Source organism: Heloderma suspectum, chromosome 1 (assembly GCF_057233095.1).
Source record: "Heloderma suspectum isolate Gila_16-S chromosome 1, 16-S_ref, whole genome shotgun sequence".
NCBI classification, from domain to species: domain Eukaryota; kingdom Metazoa; phylum Chordata; class Lepidosauria; order Squamata; family Helodermatidae; genus Heloderma; species Heloderma suspectum.
The window spans coordinates 325,979,586-326,000,651 of record NC_139458.1 but is presented as its reverse complement, the minus strand read 5'-3'; the positions used below and the strand labels follow the sequence as shown (position 1 = coordinate 326,000,651).

General features: G+C 44.2%; 1 protein-coding gene across 4 annotated transcripts in view; it reads right to left on the bottom strand.

Moving 5' to 3' along the window:
- The window catches only part of DSE (dermatan sulfate epimerase), a 68,870-nt gene that overhangs the window by 6,641 nt on the left and 41,163 nt on the right, over window positions 1-21,066 (bottom strand). For all 4 annotated transcript variants that reach the window (XR_014786659.1, XM_084827350.1, XM_084827352.1 and 1 more), the window contains exons 3-5: window positions 15,583-15,836; window positions 11,899-12,138; window positions 4,277-4,484 (exon numbers count right to left, since the gene is read on the bottom strand). Coding sequence is in view for 3 of the 4 variants with exons in the window: in XM_084827350.1 (XP_084683476.1) it covers window positions 4,277-4,484; window positions 11,899-12,138; window positions 15,583-15,836 (702 nt within the window). In the remaining variant the exon portion in view is untranslated. The remainder of the gene's footprint in view (window positions 1-4,276; window positions 4,485-11,898; window positions 12,139-15,582; window positions 15,837-21,066) is intronic.

Here is a 21,066-nt window from a genome sequence, read left to right as displayed (position 1 = left end):
GAAAATCCGATGCTGTAAAGAACAATATTGTTTAGGAACCTGGAATGTCAGATCAATGAACCAAGGTAAGCTGGAGGTGGTCAAACATGAGATGGCAAGATTGAACATCGACATCTTGGGAATCAGCGAACTAAAATGGACAGGCATGGGCGAATTTAATTCAGGTGACCATCATATCTACTATTGTGGGCAAGAATCCCTTAGAAGAAATGGAGTAGCACTCATAGTCAACAAAAGGGTGGGAAAAGCAGTACTGGGGTACAATCTTAAAAATGATAGAATGATCTCAGTACGAATCCAAGGCAAACCATTCAACATCACAGTAATTCAAGTCTATGCCCCAACCACTGAGGCCGAAGAAGCTGAGGTTGATCGGTTCTATGAAGACCTACAACACCTTCTAGAACTAACACCAAAAAAAGATGTCCTCTTCATCATAGGGGATTGGAATGCTAAAGTAGGAAGTCAAGAAATCACTGGGATAACAGGCAGGCATGGCCTTGGTGTACAAAATGAAGCAGGACAAAAGCTAATAGAGTTTTGCCAAGAGAACATGCTGATCATAGCAAACACTCTTTTCCAACAGCACAAGAGGCGACTCTACACATGGACGTCACCAGATGGTCAATATCGAAATCAGATTGATGATGTCCTTTGCAGCCAAAGATGGAGAAGCTCCATACAGTCAGTAAAAACAAGACCTGGAGCTGACTGTGGCTCAGATCATGAGCTGCTTCTTGCAAAATTTCAGCTTAAATTGAAGAACGTCGGGAAAACCACTAAACCGTTCAGGTATGACCTAAATCATATCCCTGATGAATATACAGTGGAGGTGAGGAATAGATTTCAGGGATTAGACCTGATAGACAGAGTGCCTGAGGAACTATGGACGGAGGTCCATAACATTGTTCAGGAGGCAGCAACGAAATCCATCCCAAAGAAAAAGCAATGCAAGAAAGCCAAGTGGCTGTCTGATGAGGCTTTACAAGTAGCTCACGAAAGAAGGGAAGCGAAAAGCAAGGGAGAAAGGGGAAGATATACCCAACTGAATGCAGAGTTCCAGAGAATAGCAAGGAGAGACAAGAAGGCCTTCTTAAATGAACAATGCAAAGAAATCGAGGAAAACAACAGAATGGGAAAGACTAGAGATCTCTTCAAGAAAATCGGAGATCTCAAGGGAACGTTTTGTGCAAAGACAGGCATGATAAAGGACAAAGAAGGCAGGGACCTAACAGAAGCAGATGAGATTAAGAAGAGGTGGCAAGAATACACAGAAGAACTATACAGGAAAGATCTGAATGTCCCTGATAGCCATGATAGTGCGGTCACTGAACTTGAGCCAGACATCCTAGAGAGTGAAGTCAAGTGGGCCTTAGGAAGCATTAGTAACAACAAAGCTAGCGGAGATGACAGTATTCCAGCTGAGCTATTTAAAATCCTAAAAGATGATGCTGTTAAAGTGCTGCATTCAATATGCCAACAAATCTGGAACACTCAACAGTGGCCACAAGACTGGAAAAGGTCAGTTTACATTCCAATTCCAAAGAAGGGCAACGCCAAAGAGTGTTCAAACTACCGCACAATTGCACTCATTTCACATGCCAGCAAGGTGATGCTCAAAATCCTACAAGCTAGGCTTCAGCAGTATGTGAACCGAGAACTACCGGAAGCACAAGCTGGGTTTCGAAGAGGCAGAGGAACTAGAGATCAAATCGCCAACATTTGCTGCATCATGGAGTTATTCAAGGTTACCCTTGAAGACGGTTCGGAAACTGCAGCTGGTACAGAACGCGGCGGCTCGCCTGATTAAAGGCAGCCGCCGGCGAGATCACATCACTCCAGTGCTGAAGGAGTTGCACTGGTTACCAGTTGTTTTCCGGGCCAAATTCAAGGTGTTGGTTTTGACCTTTAAAACCCTATATGGTTCCGGCCCAGCCTATCTTAAGGAGCGCCTCCAGCAACACCAGACAGGCCGCTTAACAAGATCAGCCTCGGATGGCCTTCTCTCTGTCCCATCAGCCAGGACAGCTAGACTGGTGGGGACGAGGGAGAGGGCCTTCTCTGTGGTGGCCCCCACTCTGTGGAACTCCCTCCCTAGGGAACTCCGTCATGCCCCCTCTTTAATGAGCTTCCGTTGTGCATTAAAAACGTGGTTGTTCAGGCAGGCATTTGGGGTGGGTTAGGGTATTTTTTTAAAAAAAAATTTATGGTAAAATTTTATTGTTTTAAATTGTTTATGGTGGGTTGTACATCGCCCAGAGTGGCTGGGTGACCAGTCAGATGGGCGATTAATAAATTTAATAAATAAATAAATAAATAAATAAATAAATGGAGAAAGCAAGAGAATTCCAGAAAAACGTCTATTTCTGCTTCATTGACTACACTAAAGCCTTTGATTGTGTGGATCACAACAAACTGTGGCAAATTCTTAAAGTGATGGGAGTACCAGACCACCTTACCTGTCTCCTGAGAAACCTGTACGAGGGTCAAGAAGCAACAGTCAGAACCAGACATGGAACAACCGATTGGTTCAAAATTGGGAAAGGAGTACGACAAGGCTGCATATTGTCACCCTGCTTATTTAACTTATATGCAGAGTACATCATGAGAAATGCCGGGTTGGATGAATCAGAGGTCGGAATTAAGATTGCTGGGAGAATTATCAACAACCTCAGATATGCAGACGATACCACCCTAATGGCAGAAAGCGAAGAGGATCTCAAGAGCCTCTTGTTGAGGGTGAAAGAGGAGAGTGCAAAAGCTGGTTTGAAACTCAACATTAAAAAAACGAAGATCATGGCATCTGGCCCCATCACTTCCTGGCATATAGAAGGGGAAGAAATGGAAGCAGTGACAGATTTTACTTTCTTGGGCTCCAAGATCACCGCAGACGGTGACTGTAGCCCTGAAATTAAAAGACGCTTGCTCCTTGGGAGGAAAGCTATGGCCAACCTAGACAGCATAGTAAGAAGCAGAGACATCACCTTGCCGACAAAGGTCCGTCTAATCAAAGCTATGGTTTTCCCAGTAGTAATGTATGGCTGTGAGAGCTGGACTATAAGGAAGGCTGAGCGCCGAAGAATTGATGCTTTCGAACTGTGGTGCTGGAGAAGACTCTTACGAGTCCCCTGGACTGCAAGGAGGTCAAATCAGTCCATCCTAAAGGAAATCAACCCTGAGTGCTCATGGGAAGGACAGATAATGAAGCTGAAGCTCCAATATTTTGGCCACCTAATGCGAAGAGAAAACTCCCTGGAAAAGACCCTGATGCTGGGAAAGACTGAAGGCAAAAGGAGAAGGGGACGGCAGAGGATGAGATGGCTAGATAGCATCACGGATGCAATGAATATGAACTTGAGCACGCTCCGGGAGAGAGCACAGGACGGGAAGGCCTGGCGTGCTATGGTCCATGGGGTCACAAAGAGTCGGACACGACTGAACGACTGAACAACAACAAATGCGAAGAGAAAACTCCCTGGAAAAGACCCTGATGCTGGGAAAGACTGAAGGCAAAAGGAGAAGGGGACGGCAGAGGATGAGATGGCTAGATAGCATCACGGATGCAATGAATATGAACTTGAGCACGCTCCGGGAGAGAGCACAGGACGGGAAGGCCTGGCGTGCTATGGTCCATGGGGTCACAAAGAGTCGGACACGACTGAACGACTGAACAACAACAAATGCGAAGAGAAAACTCCCTGGAAAAGACCCTGATGCTGGGAAAGACTGAAGGCAAAAGGAGAAGGGGACGGCAGAGGATGAGATGGCTAGATAGCATCACGGATGCAATGAATATGAACTTGAGCACGCTCCGGGAGAGAGCGCAGGACAGGAAGGCCTGGCGTGCTATGGTCCATGGGGTCACGAAGAATCGGACACGACTGAACGACTGAACAACAACAACAACATCCCTACAGATGATGGAACAAAAGATGCCTGACAAGCCACAAAACACAGACGGAAGGGATTTAACAAAATCTGTACATCCCCGGTCCCAGCAAATGCCCCACAATGCCACCCTGTAATACCGAGGCTTTTTGTTGACTTCAGTGGATACTGCCTTCACAATTTCAAATTCTGTTCTTTAACATCAGGAAGAAATTTGAAGGTTGCTAGAAGTTTGCCTTTTAAAAACAACATCAAGACATTAATTCCATGCCAGAGCCAGATTTTGTCTGGTTCATAAATAAGAGTACAAATGCTCCTACATATATGGCAGAGGACTCTAAAAACACCTCTGTATAGGTCACTGATTAAGGCTTTGTTTGTCTCGTACCAGAGAAATTCAGTGTGAAGAGTGCACCAACGCTGTCCTTTGGATGGTGTCCCTGGGCCTTCGAGTACCCTGTTCCTTCTGATCTGGTCTGCCAACCAATTTCCGCTGCCATTGCGCATAACAAATTTGTCTAAGAACACCAATTGGCTCTCTGGGCCATAAAACCAGTTGTAGTTGGAATCTGCAATAGCAACCGTCCTTTGGAAGCCTAGGAGGAAAAGTTAAACACAAACATATATGTAATAAATAAATTACGTAACACTGTGTATTTAAGTCCAGTGATAGAATTGTCCACTAGAGTTAAGGGCAGTTATAATAAGGTTTTATCTAGCTATGTGCTAGACCCCTAATAAAACACAGGAGTTTGTTCTTGAACTCACAGCTAACATCTTGCTCAAGTATCAGGCCATGAAGTATCACTTTCCTGGTTAGATTTACACATTAGAACATCTGTAGAAGGATTTGTATTAAGAATAGCTATCTGGTTTAACAAATTACAGCCCAGGTGATAACTGTAGTAGGAAATGCACAATGTCCCTCTTTAGCATAAAGTAATAATAATACTATGGACTCAAAGCATTCTTCTTGAGCTGTCAACTAAAGTGCATTTTAATACATGAATCTTAAAAGGGGCCCTTGCTTCAATTGGTTTGTAATGCATGTGCAAAACATATATTTGCTGGAATGCTCATTCACATAACAAGTGGGTTTCCTTTACTTTTATTTCTACATAAACAAAGGGACAAAGGCAATTTACATTGCAGCTATAAACTACAGATCCACAAGGGTGTGTGTGTGTGTGGCCTGGTTCGTATATGCTGGGGGATGAGCATAATTACCCCCAGCAGCGAAGGTTGGCTTGTCATGAGAACCTGTTGCTGTGTATAACTTTTGAGCTATTGCAGAGTTCTTGGTGGCTTATTACCCAAGGCAACAAGCCACCAAGGCTGGGTTTGCATGACAAACTTTGCTTGTGAGGGTAATTATACTAATTTTCCAGCATGTGTCCAGTGGTTAACAAGCCAGCTTGGCTTATTAACCATCCTATCGTGTGAACTAGGTCTCTGTGTGTATGTGATTGGGTGGGGTGGAAGTACCCACTGCCAGCAGAGAGGAACTCTGCTAAGAAGTATGTGAGTGCATCTCCTGGAGACCCCAGTATGCCTACGGAAAACTCAGTGGGTATACATCTACTACTGGCAGTTTTTTCGCCAGTCGTAGGGGCACTCCAGGGGCATGTAAGGGGCAGATTTGAGTGAACTTGGATCCACTGTTCCAAAGCCCTTTCCTTTCCCTGACTTCAAATGATTCTTTAAAATGAAGGAAATGCTATCAACAGGTAAGACGAAGCTTGTCAGTTTTGTTTGTAATATGTATTTGGGGCTTTGGGGGTGACTTAGACCTGATCTGTGTAGGAGGGTAAGAAAGGGGGTCACTATAAATGTAGAGCTAGGCTGAGCATGTTATGGCAGTGGGAGGTATCAACATTGGGTGAGGGCAAGGCGACTAAAACATCTGTCCCCCCCAGCCTCAATAACTTTGGTGGCTTGCTGTAGTCCCCTCTAGTTTGTAAGTGCTGCTGAGGAATGCCAGGTTGGCTAATGGGAAGGGATATATTATGTTGCAGTGGTTGAAGAGACAAAGGAGACAAAGGAGACAGAGGCTAAGAGGTAAGTGGGCTGCAGGAAGCCCAGGGGGCTGCCCTTTATCCTTCTGAGAGGCTGTGAGCTCACCAGGTGCTTCTGAGAGCTCCAACTGAATTGGGTGTGTGTGGCCTGAGTACTCCCAGCAGCTGAGTGGGCGGGAAGCTTCAGTCTGTTTCCCGCCTCCTAGCTGAGCAGAGCAGAGCAGAGCAGAGCAAGCTGCTCCAGGGACTACAGAAGCAAGCAAGCTCCCAGAGAGCGAGCGGACAGGGGGAGCAGACAGGAGTTGGCCAGGGGAGTTCGGCAGGGGAGGTCAAGGGGGAGGCCCTAATATTTTTTTTTAAACTAACTTTTTCCCATTTATTTGTCTTGTAACACACACTTTCACACAAGTGGGACTCTGCTTTTAACCTCTACTGAGTAGAGGAGCAGGCACAGGCTAGTCTAGAACAATCACAAAGCTAGACACAAAAAGGGGAAAGAGGCTATGGAAGGACAAGACTCTCCAGTGGTGGTGACCTGCAAGGTGTGTGCAATGTTTGTTTTCTTGCCGGAGAACAACATGGCCTACACCTGCAACAAGTGCAAGTTGATCACGCTGCTGGAAGAAAAAGTAAGTGGACTGGAGCGGCGACTGTCAACCCTCCGGGGAATAAGAGAAAATGAAGAGTTCTTGGACAGAATGGGGGAACTACAGCAGCAAAGGGAAGACCAGAAGCTTGAAGAGCAACAGCAAGATGAGGCAGTGGGAAATGCTGAGGTGAAGAAAAATGGAGTAGAGGATACTCCTTGGAAAAGGGTGACAGTTAGGAGAAGAAGAACTAGACGCCACTCTGCACCAGTGGAAGCAGTGGAGCTGTGGAACCGATTCCAGGTACTTGCGGATGAGACTGGAGGACAGCCTGCAGAGGAAGAATCACAGGGGAACCTGCATGAGAGTGAGCAAGAGGCTGAAGGTCAGTCAAACAGAGGCGATGAAACCCAGGCCTACAACAACAAGAAAAGAGTGGTAGTAGTGGGAGCCTCCTTGCTGCGTGGGATCGAGACCCAAGTATGTCGTGAAGACCCGTGGACTCGCCAGGTATGTTGTCTCCCAGGAGGACGAATTAGAGACGTGACTGAAAGGTTGCCTGCACTCATAAAGCCCCCTGACAGGTATCCCTTTCTTCTCATCCATGTGGGAACAAATGATACCGCCAAGCGGAGCTACGAACAGATCACGTCAGATTTTGAAGCTTTGGGAAGGAAACTCAAGAACTTTGGGGCCCAGATAGTTTTCTCATCCATCCTTCCAGTAGTTAGAAGAGGGATAGAAAGGGAACGAAAAATACTCCGGGTGAATGACTGGCTACGAAGATGGTGCCTACGAGAGAGATTTGGATTCTGGGACCATGGGCTATACTTCCTGGAAGATGGGCTGTTGGCTAGGGACGGGTTGCACCTCACAAAGGATGGGAAGAATGTGTTTGGCCACAGCATGAAGAACTTCATCAGGAGGGCTTTAAACTGAATCCTATGGGGAAGGGAGATGTAATGTTGGGGGTAACAGTGGACGTAGGCGCATGCACTGCAGCTCTGATAGCGCCCAATAATAGTCTTCAGACACATGTAGGAAGAAAGCCAGACTATGAAGCACATGGTCTTCGATGTCTATATACTAATGCCCAGAATATGGGAAACAAACAGAACGAACTCGAACTCTTAATACAAGAGGGAAATTATGACCTGATAGGTATAACTGAGACTTGGTGGGATGACTCTCATGACTGGAATACAGCAATGGAAGGATATAACTTGTTCAAAAAGAACAGGAGGAACAGAAAGGGAGGTGGGGTTGCACTGTATCTGAAAAATACATATCTCTGCACAGAAATACAGGAGGAGGAGCTTGGTAGCCCCATCGAGAGCATCTGGGTTGAAATAAATGGAGCAAAGAATAAAAGGAACCTGGTGGTCGGAGTCTACTACCGGCCACCCAATCAAGGAGAAGACGAGGATGAAACTTTTGAAAAGCAAATAGCCAATGTTTTAAGGAAGCATGATGTAGTAGTAATGGGGGACTTCAATTTCCCCGATATTTGTTGGGAGACAAATTCTGCAAAACATGGCCCCTCCAGGAAATTCCTGACTTGTGTGGAGGATAACTTCCTCCTACAGAAAGTAGAGGAAGAAACTAGAGGATCGGCTATCCTTGACTTAATCCTAACCAACAGGGATGACTTAGTGGATAAAGTAGCAGTTACAGGAACTGAAAGCGACCATGTTGTACTTGAGGTCTTGGTTCTAAAGGAAGCAAAAGCTGAGTGTAGTCAAACGCGTACCCTGGATTTTGGGAAAGCTGATTTTAATAAACTCAGAACAAAGATCAGTAAGGTCCCATGGCAAGCGACGCTAATGAGAAAAGGAGTCCAAGATGGGTGGGAGCTTTTAAAAAAGGAAATTCTCAAGGCACAATCACAAACAATTCCAACAAGAAGAAAAGGTGGAAGACAACAGAAGAAGCCAATGTGGCTTCACAAAAAGCTTAGGGATGACCTGAAAACAAAAAAGGACACATATAGGAAGTGGAAAGAAGGCCAAGTAACAAAGGAAGAGTGCAGGCAGATAGCACAGAATTGCAGGCATGGTGTCAGGAAGGCTAAAGCTGAGAATGAGCTGAGGTTAGCAAGGGATGCTAAAAACAACAAAAAGGCTTTCTTCAGCTACGTGCATAGTAAAAGGCAGAGGAAAGAAATGGTGGTTCAGCTATTAAATAAGGATGGCAAAACGATAACAGATGACAAAGAAAAGGCAGAGGTGCTCAATTCCTACTTTGGCTCAGTCTTCTCCCAAAAGAGGGTCTATGACCCCCCTGGCAAAGGCGAAGTACAGGCTGAAGGGGTAGGATTGCAGCTTGAGATCGATAGGCATATGGTCAAGGAACACCTAATTCCTTTGAATGAGTTCAAATCTCCAGGGCCAGATGAACTGCATCCTAGAGTAATCAAGGAACTGGCAGAAGAACTCTCAGAACCGCTGTCTATTCCCTCTGAGAAATCATGGAGGACGGGGGAAGTGTCAGATGACTGGAGGAGGGCTAACGTTGTCCCTATCTTCAAAAAGGGTAAAAAGGAGGAACCTGGGAACTACAGACCAGTCAGTCTGACATCAATCCCTGGGAAAATTCTGGAGCAGATGATAACGGAATCCATCTGGAAGCACCTTGACAACAATGCCGTGATTACTCGAAACCAACATGGATTTGTCAAAAGCAAGTCCTGCCAGACAAATCTGATCTCATTTTTTGATCAAGTAACCTCCCTTGTAGACAATGGGAATGCTGTAGACATCATATGCCTCGACTTCAGCAAAGCTTTCAACAAAGTGCCCCATGATATCCTGATGAGCAAACTAGCTCAAAGTGGGCTAGATGAAACAATGATCCGGTGGATCCACAGTTGGCTACAGAATTGGACTCAAAGAGTGCTTATCAATGGGACCTTCTCAAACTGGGGAGAGGTAACGAGTGGGGTACCGCAGGGCTCAGTCCTGGGCCCAGTGCTCTTCAACATTTTTATTAATGACTTGGAGGAGGAGGTGCAGGGAATGCTGATCAAATTTTCAGATGACACCAAATTGGGCAGGATAGCTAATACTTTGGAAGACAGAAACAAAATTCAAAGTGATCTGGATAGACTGGAACGCTGGGCAGAAAACAACAGAATGACATTTCATAGGGATAAATGCCAAGTTCTGCACCTAGGAAAAAGAAACCGGGATATTGGTGTATTGGCTCAACCACACTACAAGCGAGAAGGATCTTGGAATTGTTGTCGATCACAAGCTGAATATGAGCCAACAATGTGATGTGGCTGCAAAAAAGGCATATGCTATTTTGGGCTGCATTCATAGAAGCATCGCTTCCAAATCCCGGGAAGTACTAGTTCCCCTCTACTCAGCACTGGTTAGGCCTCATCTGGAGTACTGTGTCCAGTTCTGGGCACCACACTTTAAGAAGGATTCAGACAAACTGGAGAGGGTTCAGAGGAGGGCAACAAAGATGATCAGGGGACTGGAAACAAAGCCCTATGAAGAAAGACTGAAAGAACTGGGCATGTTTAGCCTTGAGAAGAGAAGACTGAGGGGAGATACGATAGCAGTCTTCAAGTACTTGAAAGGTTGTCACAGAGAAGAAGGCCAGGATCTCTTCTTGATCATCCCAGAGTGTAGGACACGGAATAATGAGCTCAAGTTGCAGGAAGCCAGATTCCGGCTGAACATGAGGAAAAACTTCCTGACTGTAAGAGCAATACGACAATGGAACCAATTACCTGGGGAGGTGGTGGGCTCTCCCACACTGGAGGCCTTCAAGATGTGGCTGGACAGCCATTTGTCAGGGATGCTCTGACTTGGATTCCTGCATTGAGCAGGGGGTTGGACTTGATGGCCTTGTAGGCCCCTTCCAACCCTACTATTCTATGATTCTATGTATTTTACTTAAGGAATTTCTGTACCACCTTTCTGAAACACACCAAGCCAGTGTACAATTAAAACAACACCCGGTAATCAGAAAAACACGTCACAAAATAATAAAGAAATCTCTGACTTAGTTGTAGATGAACACACTGATCTGGCTTGTATCACCAACATTTGGCTGCACAAACAGGAAGGAGATAACCTCTCCCAAATGTGTTCACCAGGATTTCTTGTGCAACACCAGGCTCACCTACAAGGACATGGAAGGGGCGTCTATTGGTGTATAGGGGTGTCAACTCCCTGGTCAGGTACCCTATCCAACCATCATCCTGGTGTTGGGAACCTGAGACAGGACTGGATTTCTGTTGCTGTACCAACGACCCCACTGCCTAACAAGCTCCTTGCCTTAGCTGATGGCACTGGTCTTGAGTATGGTATTGAGGACCACAAGGTCTTGGGGACTTCAATATCTATACCAAGTCTAACTTGTTGTGTGTGGCTCAAAAATTCATGGCTGCCATGTAAGGCATGGGCCTGTCTCAATTAATATCTGGCCCAACACATGTGGCAGGACACTTTTTGGATCTGGTTTTCTGTATGGAATAATCTGTGGGTGGAGGAGCCTGTAGTGGCTCCATTGGTATGGACATATCATTTACCTAGAATCACAGAATAGTAGGGCTGGAAGGGGCCTATAAGACCATCGAGTCCAACCCCCTGCTCAGTGCTTCGGGCTGCCTGTAAACTTGGGGGACGGGGGACAGGACCAAATTTGATGGTCTGGCCCTGGAGGCTGATGAATCCAGGTGGTTTCCTGAGGTGTACTGGAGACTTTCGTGCTGGTTTAGCTGGTGGTCCTGCCAAGGCCCTGGTCTCCACTTGGAATGAAGGGATGACCCAGGTCATTGATAATGATCACTCCCAAATGTCCTCAACCCAGTCATTGAGCTATTGCAGCAGAAATGGTTGAAGATTTGTGACAATATGACTGAACAAAGATAAGAATCCATCTTGGAACTCATTCTGTAGTGGTGATGGCAAAGAGATCTTACCTCTCCACTGCTAATGTGTCTTCTCAGTGTCATACTGAAGAGATTTTTCAGGAGGTGGGCTCCTTGAAATAGGCTCATAGGCCCATTGTGACCAGTTTGCTGGACGTTTTGTGGATAAAATTGCTGACTTGAATGCCATTGTTTTGAGAGAGTCAAAGATGAATGGGGCTAATGCACTCTCTGGTCATATTATTAGGGATACTTTTCAGCATGTGCAATTTGAGGACATACACAACCTGCTTGGAGGATTGAAGCCTCCAAATGGAGGTGCTGTGGGTAGGGAAACTGTTCTGGATGGAGGTTTACAACAGAGATGAGGTTGCACTCCCCCTGCCTAGTGCAGGTTAGCTCTAACAGCACTTGACACTTGTGGGATACAGCCTGCTGTTGTATGTAATGATCTCACAACTGGGGCCCTTGTACTAAAGATAGTAGTAACTGACTCTGAAATAGAATGAACTGAGCTACTCACCTGGAAGAACTGTCCTATACATAAAAGCAAAATGTTGTTTAAGCCAAGGGTGTTTAAAGTGGTTGATGTCAAAGTGCCTTTGGACAAGAAACATGTACTGGAAAAGAGATCTGGTGGTATAGCTGCCATAAGCTACTCCTTCGTACAGGGATCCATCCGTCACTTCTTGCAGCAGAACTATAGACTTCTCCATGATGGTTAGGACTTGCTTAGTCCACAGGTATGCTTCCTGAAGATAACCTGGAAGAAGAAAGACAGGTATAATATTGTCAATAGAATCCCAAACAGCTATTTGATCCATAAAATATGACCTTTTAAAATATGGATGTAAACTTACATATCAGTTTATGGCTGGGATTGCAAGTACCCTATATCAAATCCAAACTGGTAGATGACAAATAATTCATTAAAGAATTCATTATCCTCTAAATTTGAGCTTTCATTAAGGGGACACCACCACCCCCCAATGTGAAACCAAATGCAAGGGCATGATCCGTCCTCCTATATATGTGTGCAAGTAACTTGTGCTCTGAGCAGGAGTTGCCTAGATGCAGCCATGGTGAAGAGCATGTAAATTGGATCTGAAGCATGCAAGGGCTTCTCATAACATTTAATGCCCAGGCTCCTGCCAAGTGATTCTGCCTGGCCAATAACCAGTGGCTGACAGTCACTGAGAGAGTTTGGGTTTATGGTGAATGGTATAATGAGAAGATTAATTCAGTGTGTAGCAGTGGTGAAAAAAGGTAAATTCCATGCTAGGAATTATTAGGGAAGGGAATGAAAATAAAACAGACAGTATTATAAAGGCTTTACACAAATCTTTGGTGTGGCTGGATTTGAAATACCGGGTAGGTTCTACATAACAAGAAGCCAGAGCGGGTGAATTTGCCCATGGGGCTTCTTGTTGTGGTGGCCACCGCCACTTCGAATAGTCAAGCCAAGGTGGGGCATGCAAATTTGTTACATGCAAACCTGGTGACAATGGCTTGTTGGGGTGGTTAACAAGCTATGGGCTTTCTTACTTCAGAAAACAGAGGCTAAGGGAGAATATAGCTTTTAATATTTTAACTGTTTTTATGTATTTTATTGCTGTAAGCCACCTTGGGAGGACTTCTGCCCTGAAAGGCAGCCAAGAAATATTTTAAATGTTCTGGCAGGCCTTTGGGGATAGATGGCCTGGACCTGTGAGAATATGATGGATTGGTACTATTGTTTATATTGCTGTTCTTAGAATTCTGATATTTTATACAATTTTAATATTATTGATGATTTAATTATATTTTTAACTTTTGTACATTTCTATTTATATGTTTTAACTGTATAAGTTTTAATGTTGTAAAGCCGCCTTGAGTCCCAGTATTGGGAAAAAGGTGGGATATAAATATAACAACAACAACAACAAAAGATAGTGGTTTATGCAGTTATGTGTGGTGTGGAGAACATGGAGAGAAAGATTTTTTCTCTTCCCCTCTCATGATACAAGAAATTGGCATTAATAATGAAATTGTTTCGCAGAAGATTCAGGACAGCAAAAGAAAGTACTTTTTCACATAATATGCAATTACCTTATGGAATTCCCTGCTATGAGATATGGTCATGGCCACTGCTTAGAGAGCTTTAAGAGATTACACAAATTCAGTGTCTATTAGCCATGATGACCAACATGGAGCCTCTGTCTTAGAGGCAGTATGTCTCTGAATATATGTCACTGGAGGACAGACAACAAGAGAGAGCTTGTGCCTTGATGCCGTTTGTAGGCTCCCTAGAAGCATCTGGCTGGTCACTGTTTGAAACAGGATGCTGGACTAGGTAGACCTATGGCAGCATTCCCCAAACAGGTGGCCTCCAGATGTGTTAGACCACAACTCCCATCATCCCCAGCCTTCCCCACCAGGTTGGGGAAGGTTGACCTATGGTCTGATTCAAAAGTGCTCTACTTATGCTTTTATGATAAAATTATCTCCCACTTTGTTTCACAAGTATCTAGAACAGGGGTCCCCGACCCCCGGGCTGCAGACTGGTACTGGTCCGTGGCCTGTTAGCAACCGGGCGGCAGTAGGGGTGAGTGAAATGGATTAGGACTGCTGAGCTTGTGCAGTGCTGTACCCAGCGTGGCATGTGGCTGATGAAACCAAGCGGTAGGGTGCTGTGCGCCTGCGCAGGGCAGCGATGGGCGGAGAGGAGGGCGTCCACCTGGCTAACGGTGGAGCCGCTCAGGGCATGTCTCCTTCTCTCTCTGCTCTCGCGGCCCCACGCTTTCACAGAGCTGGGTTGGAGCCGGCACCATGGCCGGCTACAGCGTGGAGGAGTGCAGCTGCCCCAACAGCCTGGACTACAGGCTTTACTTCAGTGGGGCCGGGCTGGCGAGAAGCAGGGCTGAAAAGCCTTCCCACCAAGGGCGGCCCCTGCACTCGTGTGAATGTGAGTATGAATGAAAGGGGCGGAGCAGTGTGCCTCTTCCTCAGGAGGCTGTTCATGGGGCAGCAAGCAGCCAGCCTGGGGAAGCTGCTGCCGCCGGGCTTCTCCATATGTGCCATGGCTGTGCCTGGAGCCTCCTTGTTTGAAGAAATGATAACAAGCCAGGATCATAAAAACGTAGCAGTGTCGAGCTTTGGCGTTATTGATGATGATGAAAGTTAAAGTAATTCCATAATAGTAATATGCAATCTTAAACGTGCTGGGGAGTTAAGCTGCATTGATCACAGTGGGATGTATTTGTGGGCAATAATAATAACTTTATGTTATTAATGTCAATTGTTATTTTATATTAATGTCAAAGGTCAGCCCTGGAAAGCTTTTATAATGCTGATTCATAATTATTTAATCGAGCAGGTTCTGGGGCATGGCCAGTAGTTGCTGTGGATGTTAGACTTTTATTTCTGGTGTTGGAACTGCTGTAGCTTAGTGACTGTGCAATCCTGTACATATCTACCCAGAAGTAAGTTGCACTGCTTTCAGTAGGGTTTCCTCCCAGGTAAGTGGGTATGGGATTGCAGCCCAAGAGACTTGCAGCATAGTCCTTTTGCATCCCTGTTCTTCAAGTAATAGGCTACGTAAATCTTTACATAGCTGATTACTGCAAAGAATAGGGATGCAAATGGCGTCCCAATGGCCGGAAGTCCACCAGTGAAATCCCCCCACCCCCCCGGTCTGTGGAAAAATTGTCTTCCACGAGACTGGTCCCTGGTGCTAAAAAGGTTGGGGACTGCTGATCTAGAATACATATTCTCTAGTGTAAATAAATGGTTTGCAGATGCATTTTGAGAATTAAAGGCTAACATTCATCTAGCAGCTAACTTATTCAATCACATTTCTAAGTTTAATGTACTGACAACCTAAATAGTGTACTGACCATCTAAACTAAATCAATGCAAGTGGAAGACAGCTGCATTATAGTTGGTGCCAGCCTCAATATACCCTTGTTTGCATTAGATCAGCTTTCCCCTCCAGATGTTTTGGACTACAACTTTCAGGATTCCTGGCCACTGGCCATTTTGGCTGCGGCTGGTAGGAGCTAAAGTCCAAAACTTCTGGAGAGTCCGAAGTTGGGAAAGGCCGCATTATATGTTGACTACTAACATGTATCAAGCATCTGTATCAGCTTCTGAAACTCTTTTTACAACTGGCAAATGCAAATGATTTAAATATGCTTTAAAAGGGACTCTCCAATTGTTTAGCACATACCTTGATTCATTAGAACCAGGCTTCCTGCCAACAGGGCCACACAGTTGGTAGGCTGATGGTTGTGTAGGTACTGGAAACCCCATCCACGCCTATATGATGCATCATACATATATCCTGAGGCGTTGGCAATTACTTCGAGAAATTTTTCCTGCTGAGACTTGCTAAGATAGTTGTACAAAAAATCATAAGCAGTGGCAAATCCAACCAGAGAATGGGCAAGAGGGACCTCGTCCCATGGTGCATCTTTTACTAACCTGTCAAAGAGAATAGAAGTGTCAACTCTATCCAATTTACCTGTATAGTAGATATCATATTAAAATAATTCTGTTCAACTTTGAAGATTTTAAAATAGAAAACTGAATTAATACACAGATAATACAGGAGGATAGTTGGAAGATATTCCAAGATCAGCATCTCAAGTTGACTGACAAATGGCTCTGAACCTCAGGGGAATGTCTTGGGTGACCTCAGTTGGAGAGATGAATTGGTGGAAAGAAAAAGTGCAACACATTCTTGATTGTGCTTCTGGAAGCCTTTGCACGTGCGTTTGTATTGCAGCCTACAACTCAACTGCACAAATGCCCTGACTCAGAATCCCGTATGCTCTCCAAAACATGCATTCAGCTCTTGTGCCTGCAAGCCGCCCAGTTCATTTTAATAGAAGCAGCATTTGTGGGCACAAACAAATCTACACACGGTTTTATTGCCTTCACTGAAATGAAAGAGGCAGCCCTTGTGTATTATCTGTGCTCCCATGCTCAGAAGCCCTGCCCCCCAACATATCAAGGTGCTTATATAGAGTTAGAGATGTGGGAGTCACCAGTGGCTCACATTGGATTGGATTGAGAATAAGGTGAGCCTTCCCCCACCCCCATGAGGAAATGGTCTGGCTCATTTCCAAGCAAATCCGTATTTTTACCTCCTACCCCAATTTGAGAGTCAGAGATTACTTGCAAGCCTCCCATATCCCTGCCTATCAAATGACAGATTTGCCTGGCCACGTGAGATCACTCCTGGTCACGTGAGATCACTCCTGGTCACGCAAAGCATTTGAGGTAAACAAGCTGCACCCATGAAAACTGTTGGTGTATGAATGTTCCTGGGGCAAGAGGGTCTTTGGGGGGGGGGGTCAGGTTTCACCTATGCAGCCTCTTTAAATCTCCCCCCCTTCAACTTAATGAAACCACATGACAATTTAAAGAAGCTGCACCCACAAAAACTGTTTGAGGAAAGTCCACGCCCCGCCGAGGATCCTCTTCACTCAAACATCCTCTGCAGGGGAAATACACATTCTCCCCCTGCCCTATTAGTGGTTCTCTCAGGTGCAGCTGTCAAAGCCAGGGAGGGAATGTGGGAGGTTTTTAAGCCTCCTCAATCCCTGGCTGCCTTTCACAACTTTGCAGGGCCAGGAGAGGTTCCCAGTGAGGCTTCTCCTGGCTGTACAAAGCTGTCATTTTGGTGCTTAGTGCTGGGAGGTAAGGCAGGAAATTGGATTTTAATCCAAACCCGAGAAGAATTTCAGGGTTTGCAAACTTTTCTGAGGTGAGCATTATGGATTCCATAAATTTGTATCCAGGCTCAAGCCCAGCAAGCTGTGCCCAAAATTTCTATATAGAATTCAACCTTCTGTTGAATATATAAACTACAGAGTTAGACAAATAGGGATTGGAACCTGAGAAATAATATGGTTAAAACGGTAGTAACTGTCTGTGGATTTTTAAAGTCATGCTGGATTGGACTTCCATGTTTTTAAAGTGATTAGGCATTTAGTACTACTAAGAGTATATAGAGACATGCAATGTCTTCTTTACCATTTTATAACTACAAAAATGTACACAATCCAGCTAAAGCACCTTTAAGTTTCATTGATTTCAATAGGTAAGATCTAAATCTCTTGCTTAACCCTCTAGGCACTGACACAGTGGATCTTAAAAGCTATTCATTCTGGCTAGATCATGCTTGGTACACAGAAAAAAGCATGCATGAAACAACCAGAAAAGAGGAAAATGCTATCCTGTGCCTCCATGAGTATGATAGAGAGACACTTAGATCATACATGGCCAACAGCAGTATCCCAGTGTAAGTAAAGTAAGTATGCAAGATGCAAAGAATTTATGCAAAATCCATTTCCAGGCAGGGAGAGGGGGGTATGGAATTAGAGCAAAAGCTATCCATAAACGAATGTACATTTCCAAGTTTCCTCTTCATAATAAGCAGGGTATTTTGAAACTAGGAGTTGTATTCAATTGTGCCCCTCCACTGACAAAAAGCGTGCAGAAGCTTCGAATGCAAAGGGGAGGGAAAGACGATTTTCACAACTTCACCCTTTATTCCTCAGCCCCCAGCAGCACCTCCCATGCTGTTCCGAAGGGTCCTGCAACTTTCTGGAGAAGATTTGGGAAGAAAGGGCAGAGATTGCAGAGGAAAAGGAAAATCAGTAAAAAAACAAACAAACCACCTTCTCCCCCTTTCAGTTCATGGACATCTCTTCAAAGAGCCTTCTGTTAACAGAAGGGACACAAACAGATACAACCCATAAATCCTTTACAGAAGTGAAAAGTAGAAATACCTATAAGCTTTCATTCTATTAATTTTCATATTAGCTATATAGTATGCTGGCACATAATAAAATGAAAAATTTTTTTTGCATAAATCTTTTTGAGACTCTAGCTCTTCACAAATACCAAAGTAAACCACTAATGATGCCATGATTAAAAGGAACTATGCATACATTCATATATTAAGACTGTGGAATCATTTATTTGCCTCCAGGACGTATTACTGGATCACTGGTGTCAAGCTCAAAGAAACAGTGCTAAGCACAGCCATACCAAAGCACTACATCTACTGAGAAAGCAGGGGGGGGGGGATTGGCCAAAACATTCTCTCTAGATGCACAAACTCGAATGAACTTAGTACGTTCTAGCTTGGATTAAACCTTGAGCAAATGAAATGGTCACTGAATCAGTTCATAACAATTATCTATCATCAGTCTCACTTTTATCCATCACTTCCATTCCCCTTCATATTAATTTCATTTTATAAAAGGCAGTATCACAAAAACTAGCCCTTGTTAGCTACTTCCAGCTAAATTTGGAACTGCTCCACATTTTTTATAAATGACTGCCCAGAGCCATTCCATGTTTATCAAGAAGCAAATATTTTAGACCTCACAAAGTTATCCGCAATAAGTTCAGCATTTGGTGAGGCATTAATTGCTTAGTTTCTGTACTTAAAACTGCAACCCCACACAGGCACAAAGTACTGATGAGGGATTGCTCAACACATGTGAGCTACTAGAGAGAATTTCACTCTCTGTTCAATCAATCTAGGACTCTGTTTGGCTGTGTGATAAGTCCCTTTACAAAGTGAGAAAGGACCTTTGGTCCCACCAAATGTGAAAAAAGCTTAAATAACATTTCTTTTAAGGAAAAAAAAGATGCTGGAAAATTCTAATCAGAATATTTGACTGGTGCCTATCATGCACTAACATGGGTGAATGGAAATGCTTACTTATTTTCCAGTGGTGTCACTATAACAAAACCAGAGCTGAGTGGACAGGTATGCAATGGCATGGTAAAGCTATCAATCTTTTGAGTTTATTGGGAAAAGATCCTTTTCAATATAAAAGTGCTTTCAACAAAATGTTCGGATGCTTATGCTCTGAAAAGCCCCTGAATCATTCCAATTTGCAGAGGTATTTTACTACCACCCTTCGAATTCTGCATCTTCACATAAGAACAGCTGTACTGGATCAGGCCAAGGGTCCATCTAGTCCAGCATTCTGTTCATACAGTGGCCAACCAGCTGCCCACAGGAAACTGACAAGCAGGACATGAGTGCAACAGCATCCACCCACCCATGTTCCCCAGGAACTGGTGCACATAGGCATACTGCCTCTGATACTGGAGGTACCATAGAGCCATCAGGACTAGTAGCCATTGATAGCCTTCTCTTCCATGAATTTGTCCAATCCCATTTTAAAGGCTTCTAAATTGGTGGCCATCACTACATCTTGTGGTTATGAATACCATAGTTTAATAATATGCTGTGTAAAGAAGTACTTTCTTTTATCTGTCCTGAAGTTCCCACTAATCAGCTTCATAAGATGACCCCAACCACTTTCTCTACACCATGCATAGTTCTATAAACCACTTTGACATCTCCCTTTAGTCACCTTTTTTCTAAGCTAAACAGTCCCAGATGTTGTAAGCTTTCCTCATAGGGAGTTGCTCCAGCCCCTTGATCACTTTAGTTGCCCTTTTCTGCACTTTTTCCAACTCTACAATATCCTTTTTTAGGTGCAGCAAACAGAACTGGTGTTTATAATAGTAGCAGCATTAGGATAAAGAGATGAGAAGGAAAGAGGCAGGCAGGAAAAGGGAACAAACCACATTTTAGAATTTTGTTACATGTTAAAGATCAGAGTGTATACACTTTTATCCCATAGCATGTGAGACAGCCAGTGATGCATGGCCTTTGATCCTTGGTGGATAACTCACGTGAAGCCACTTAGCATCCTCTGGAACAAAACAGAGATGGACTGCCTGTTTCTAGTTTTGTTTCCCTTTCTGTCAACACCCTTCCTTCACAAACAAGATCTCACTTCCTACTTTAGTATCAGTTGCTAAAATTATTTCTAAGGTTTTTTGGTGCCTTTTCCCCTCAGCCTATAACTATAGTATATACGTTCCCTCAGCCTATAGTGTATATATAGCCCATCTCATAGCATGCCTTTCTTTTCCATACCAAACCCCCAAAAGAGTAATCAAAAACATTACTGCTGGTTTCGAAACGATTTGGTTCTAAAGCCAGGTTTGCGCACATTTCTATCCAAGATCATCAATCCTATGCATATTTAGACAGAAAAACATCCTACAGCTCTCAGCATTCCCCAGCCAGCAATGCACCTTAAGACACTAAACATTACTGGATATTTATTACAAGTACCAAGCTCCCAGTTGGGCTGCTTCATACAAAAATTGTTTTCCTACACAGATGTCACTACATAAGGAAATCACACATACACCATGTATGAGAAAGATTAAGTCCTAGTCTTCTCCCTGAGAAGACTAACTGGAAGGTGGAGTGCTAAATGGGATCAATGGGTCATACCTCATAGGTTTCACTGTGAACTGTGCCACTAGAGAATTTTTGGCACGGGGAAGAACTGAAGCGCTCAATCCACCACCTACATTCTGCTGAAGTGGTGCAGTACTAGGACGGCTGTACCATGTGATTTTTCTGTATACAGCAGCTCAAAGATAGAGGTAGATAACACTGTTAAGAACTGTATCTATGCAGGTTTCATCTAAACAATTTTATGCAAAAGATGAACAAATCATTGTCTTTAATCTCAAGAGAAGGTATCAAGCACAAGATGACTCAAACGTAGGAAGACTGAACTGTTTAAAATTCTACCTTGTTGAAAACTAATAATTATTTTCATAGCACTTTTCCTGATGATCTCTACCAGAGAAATTA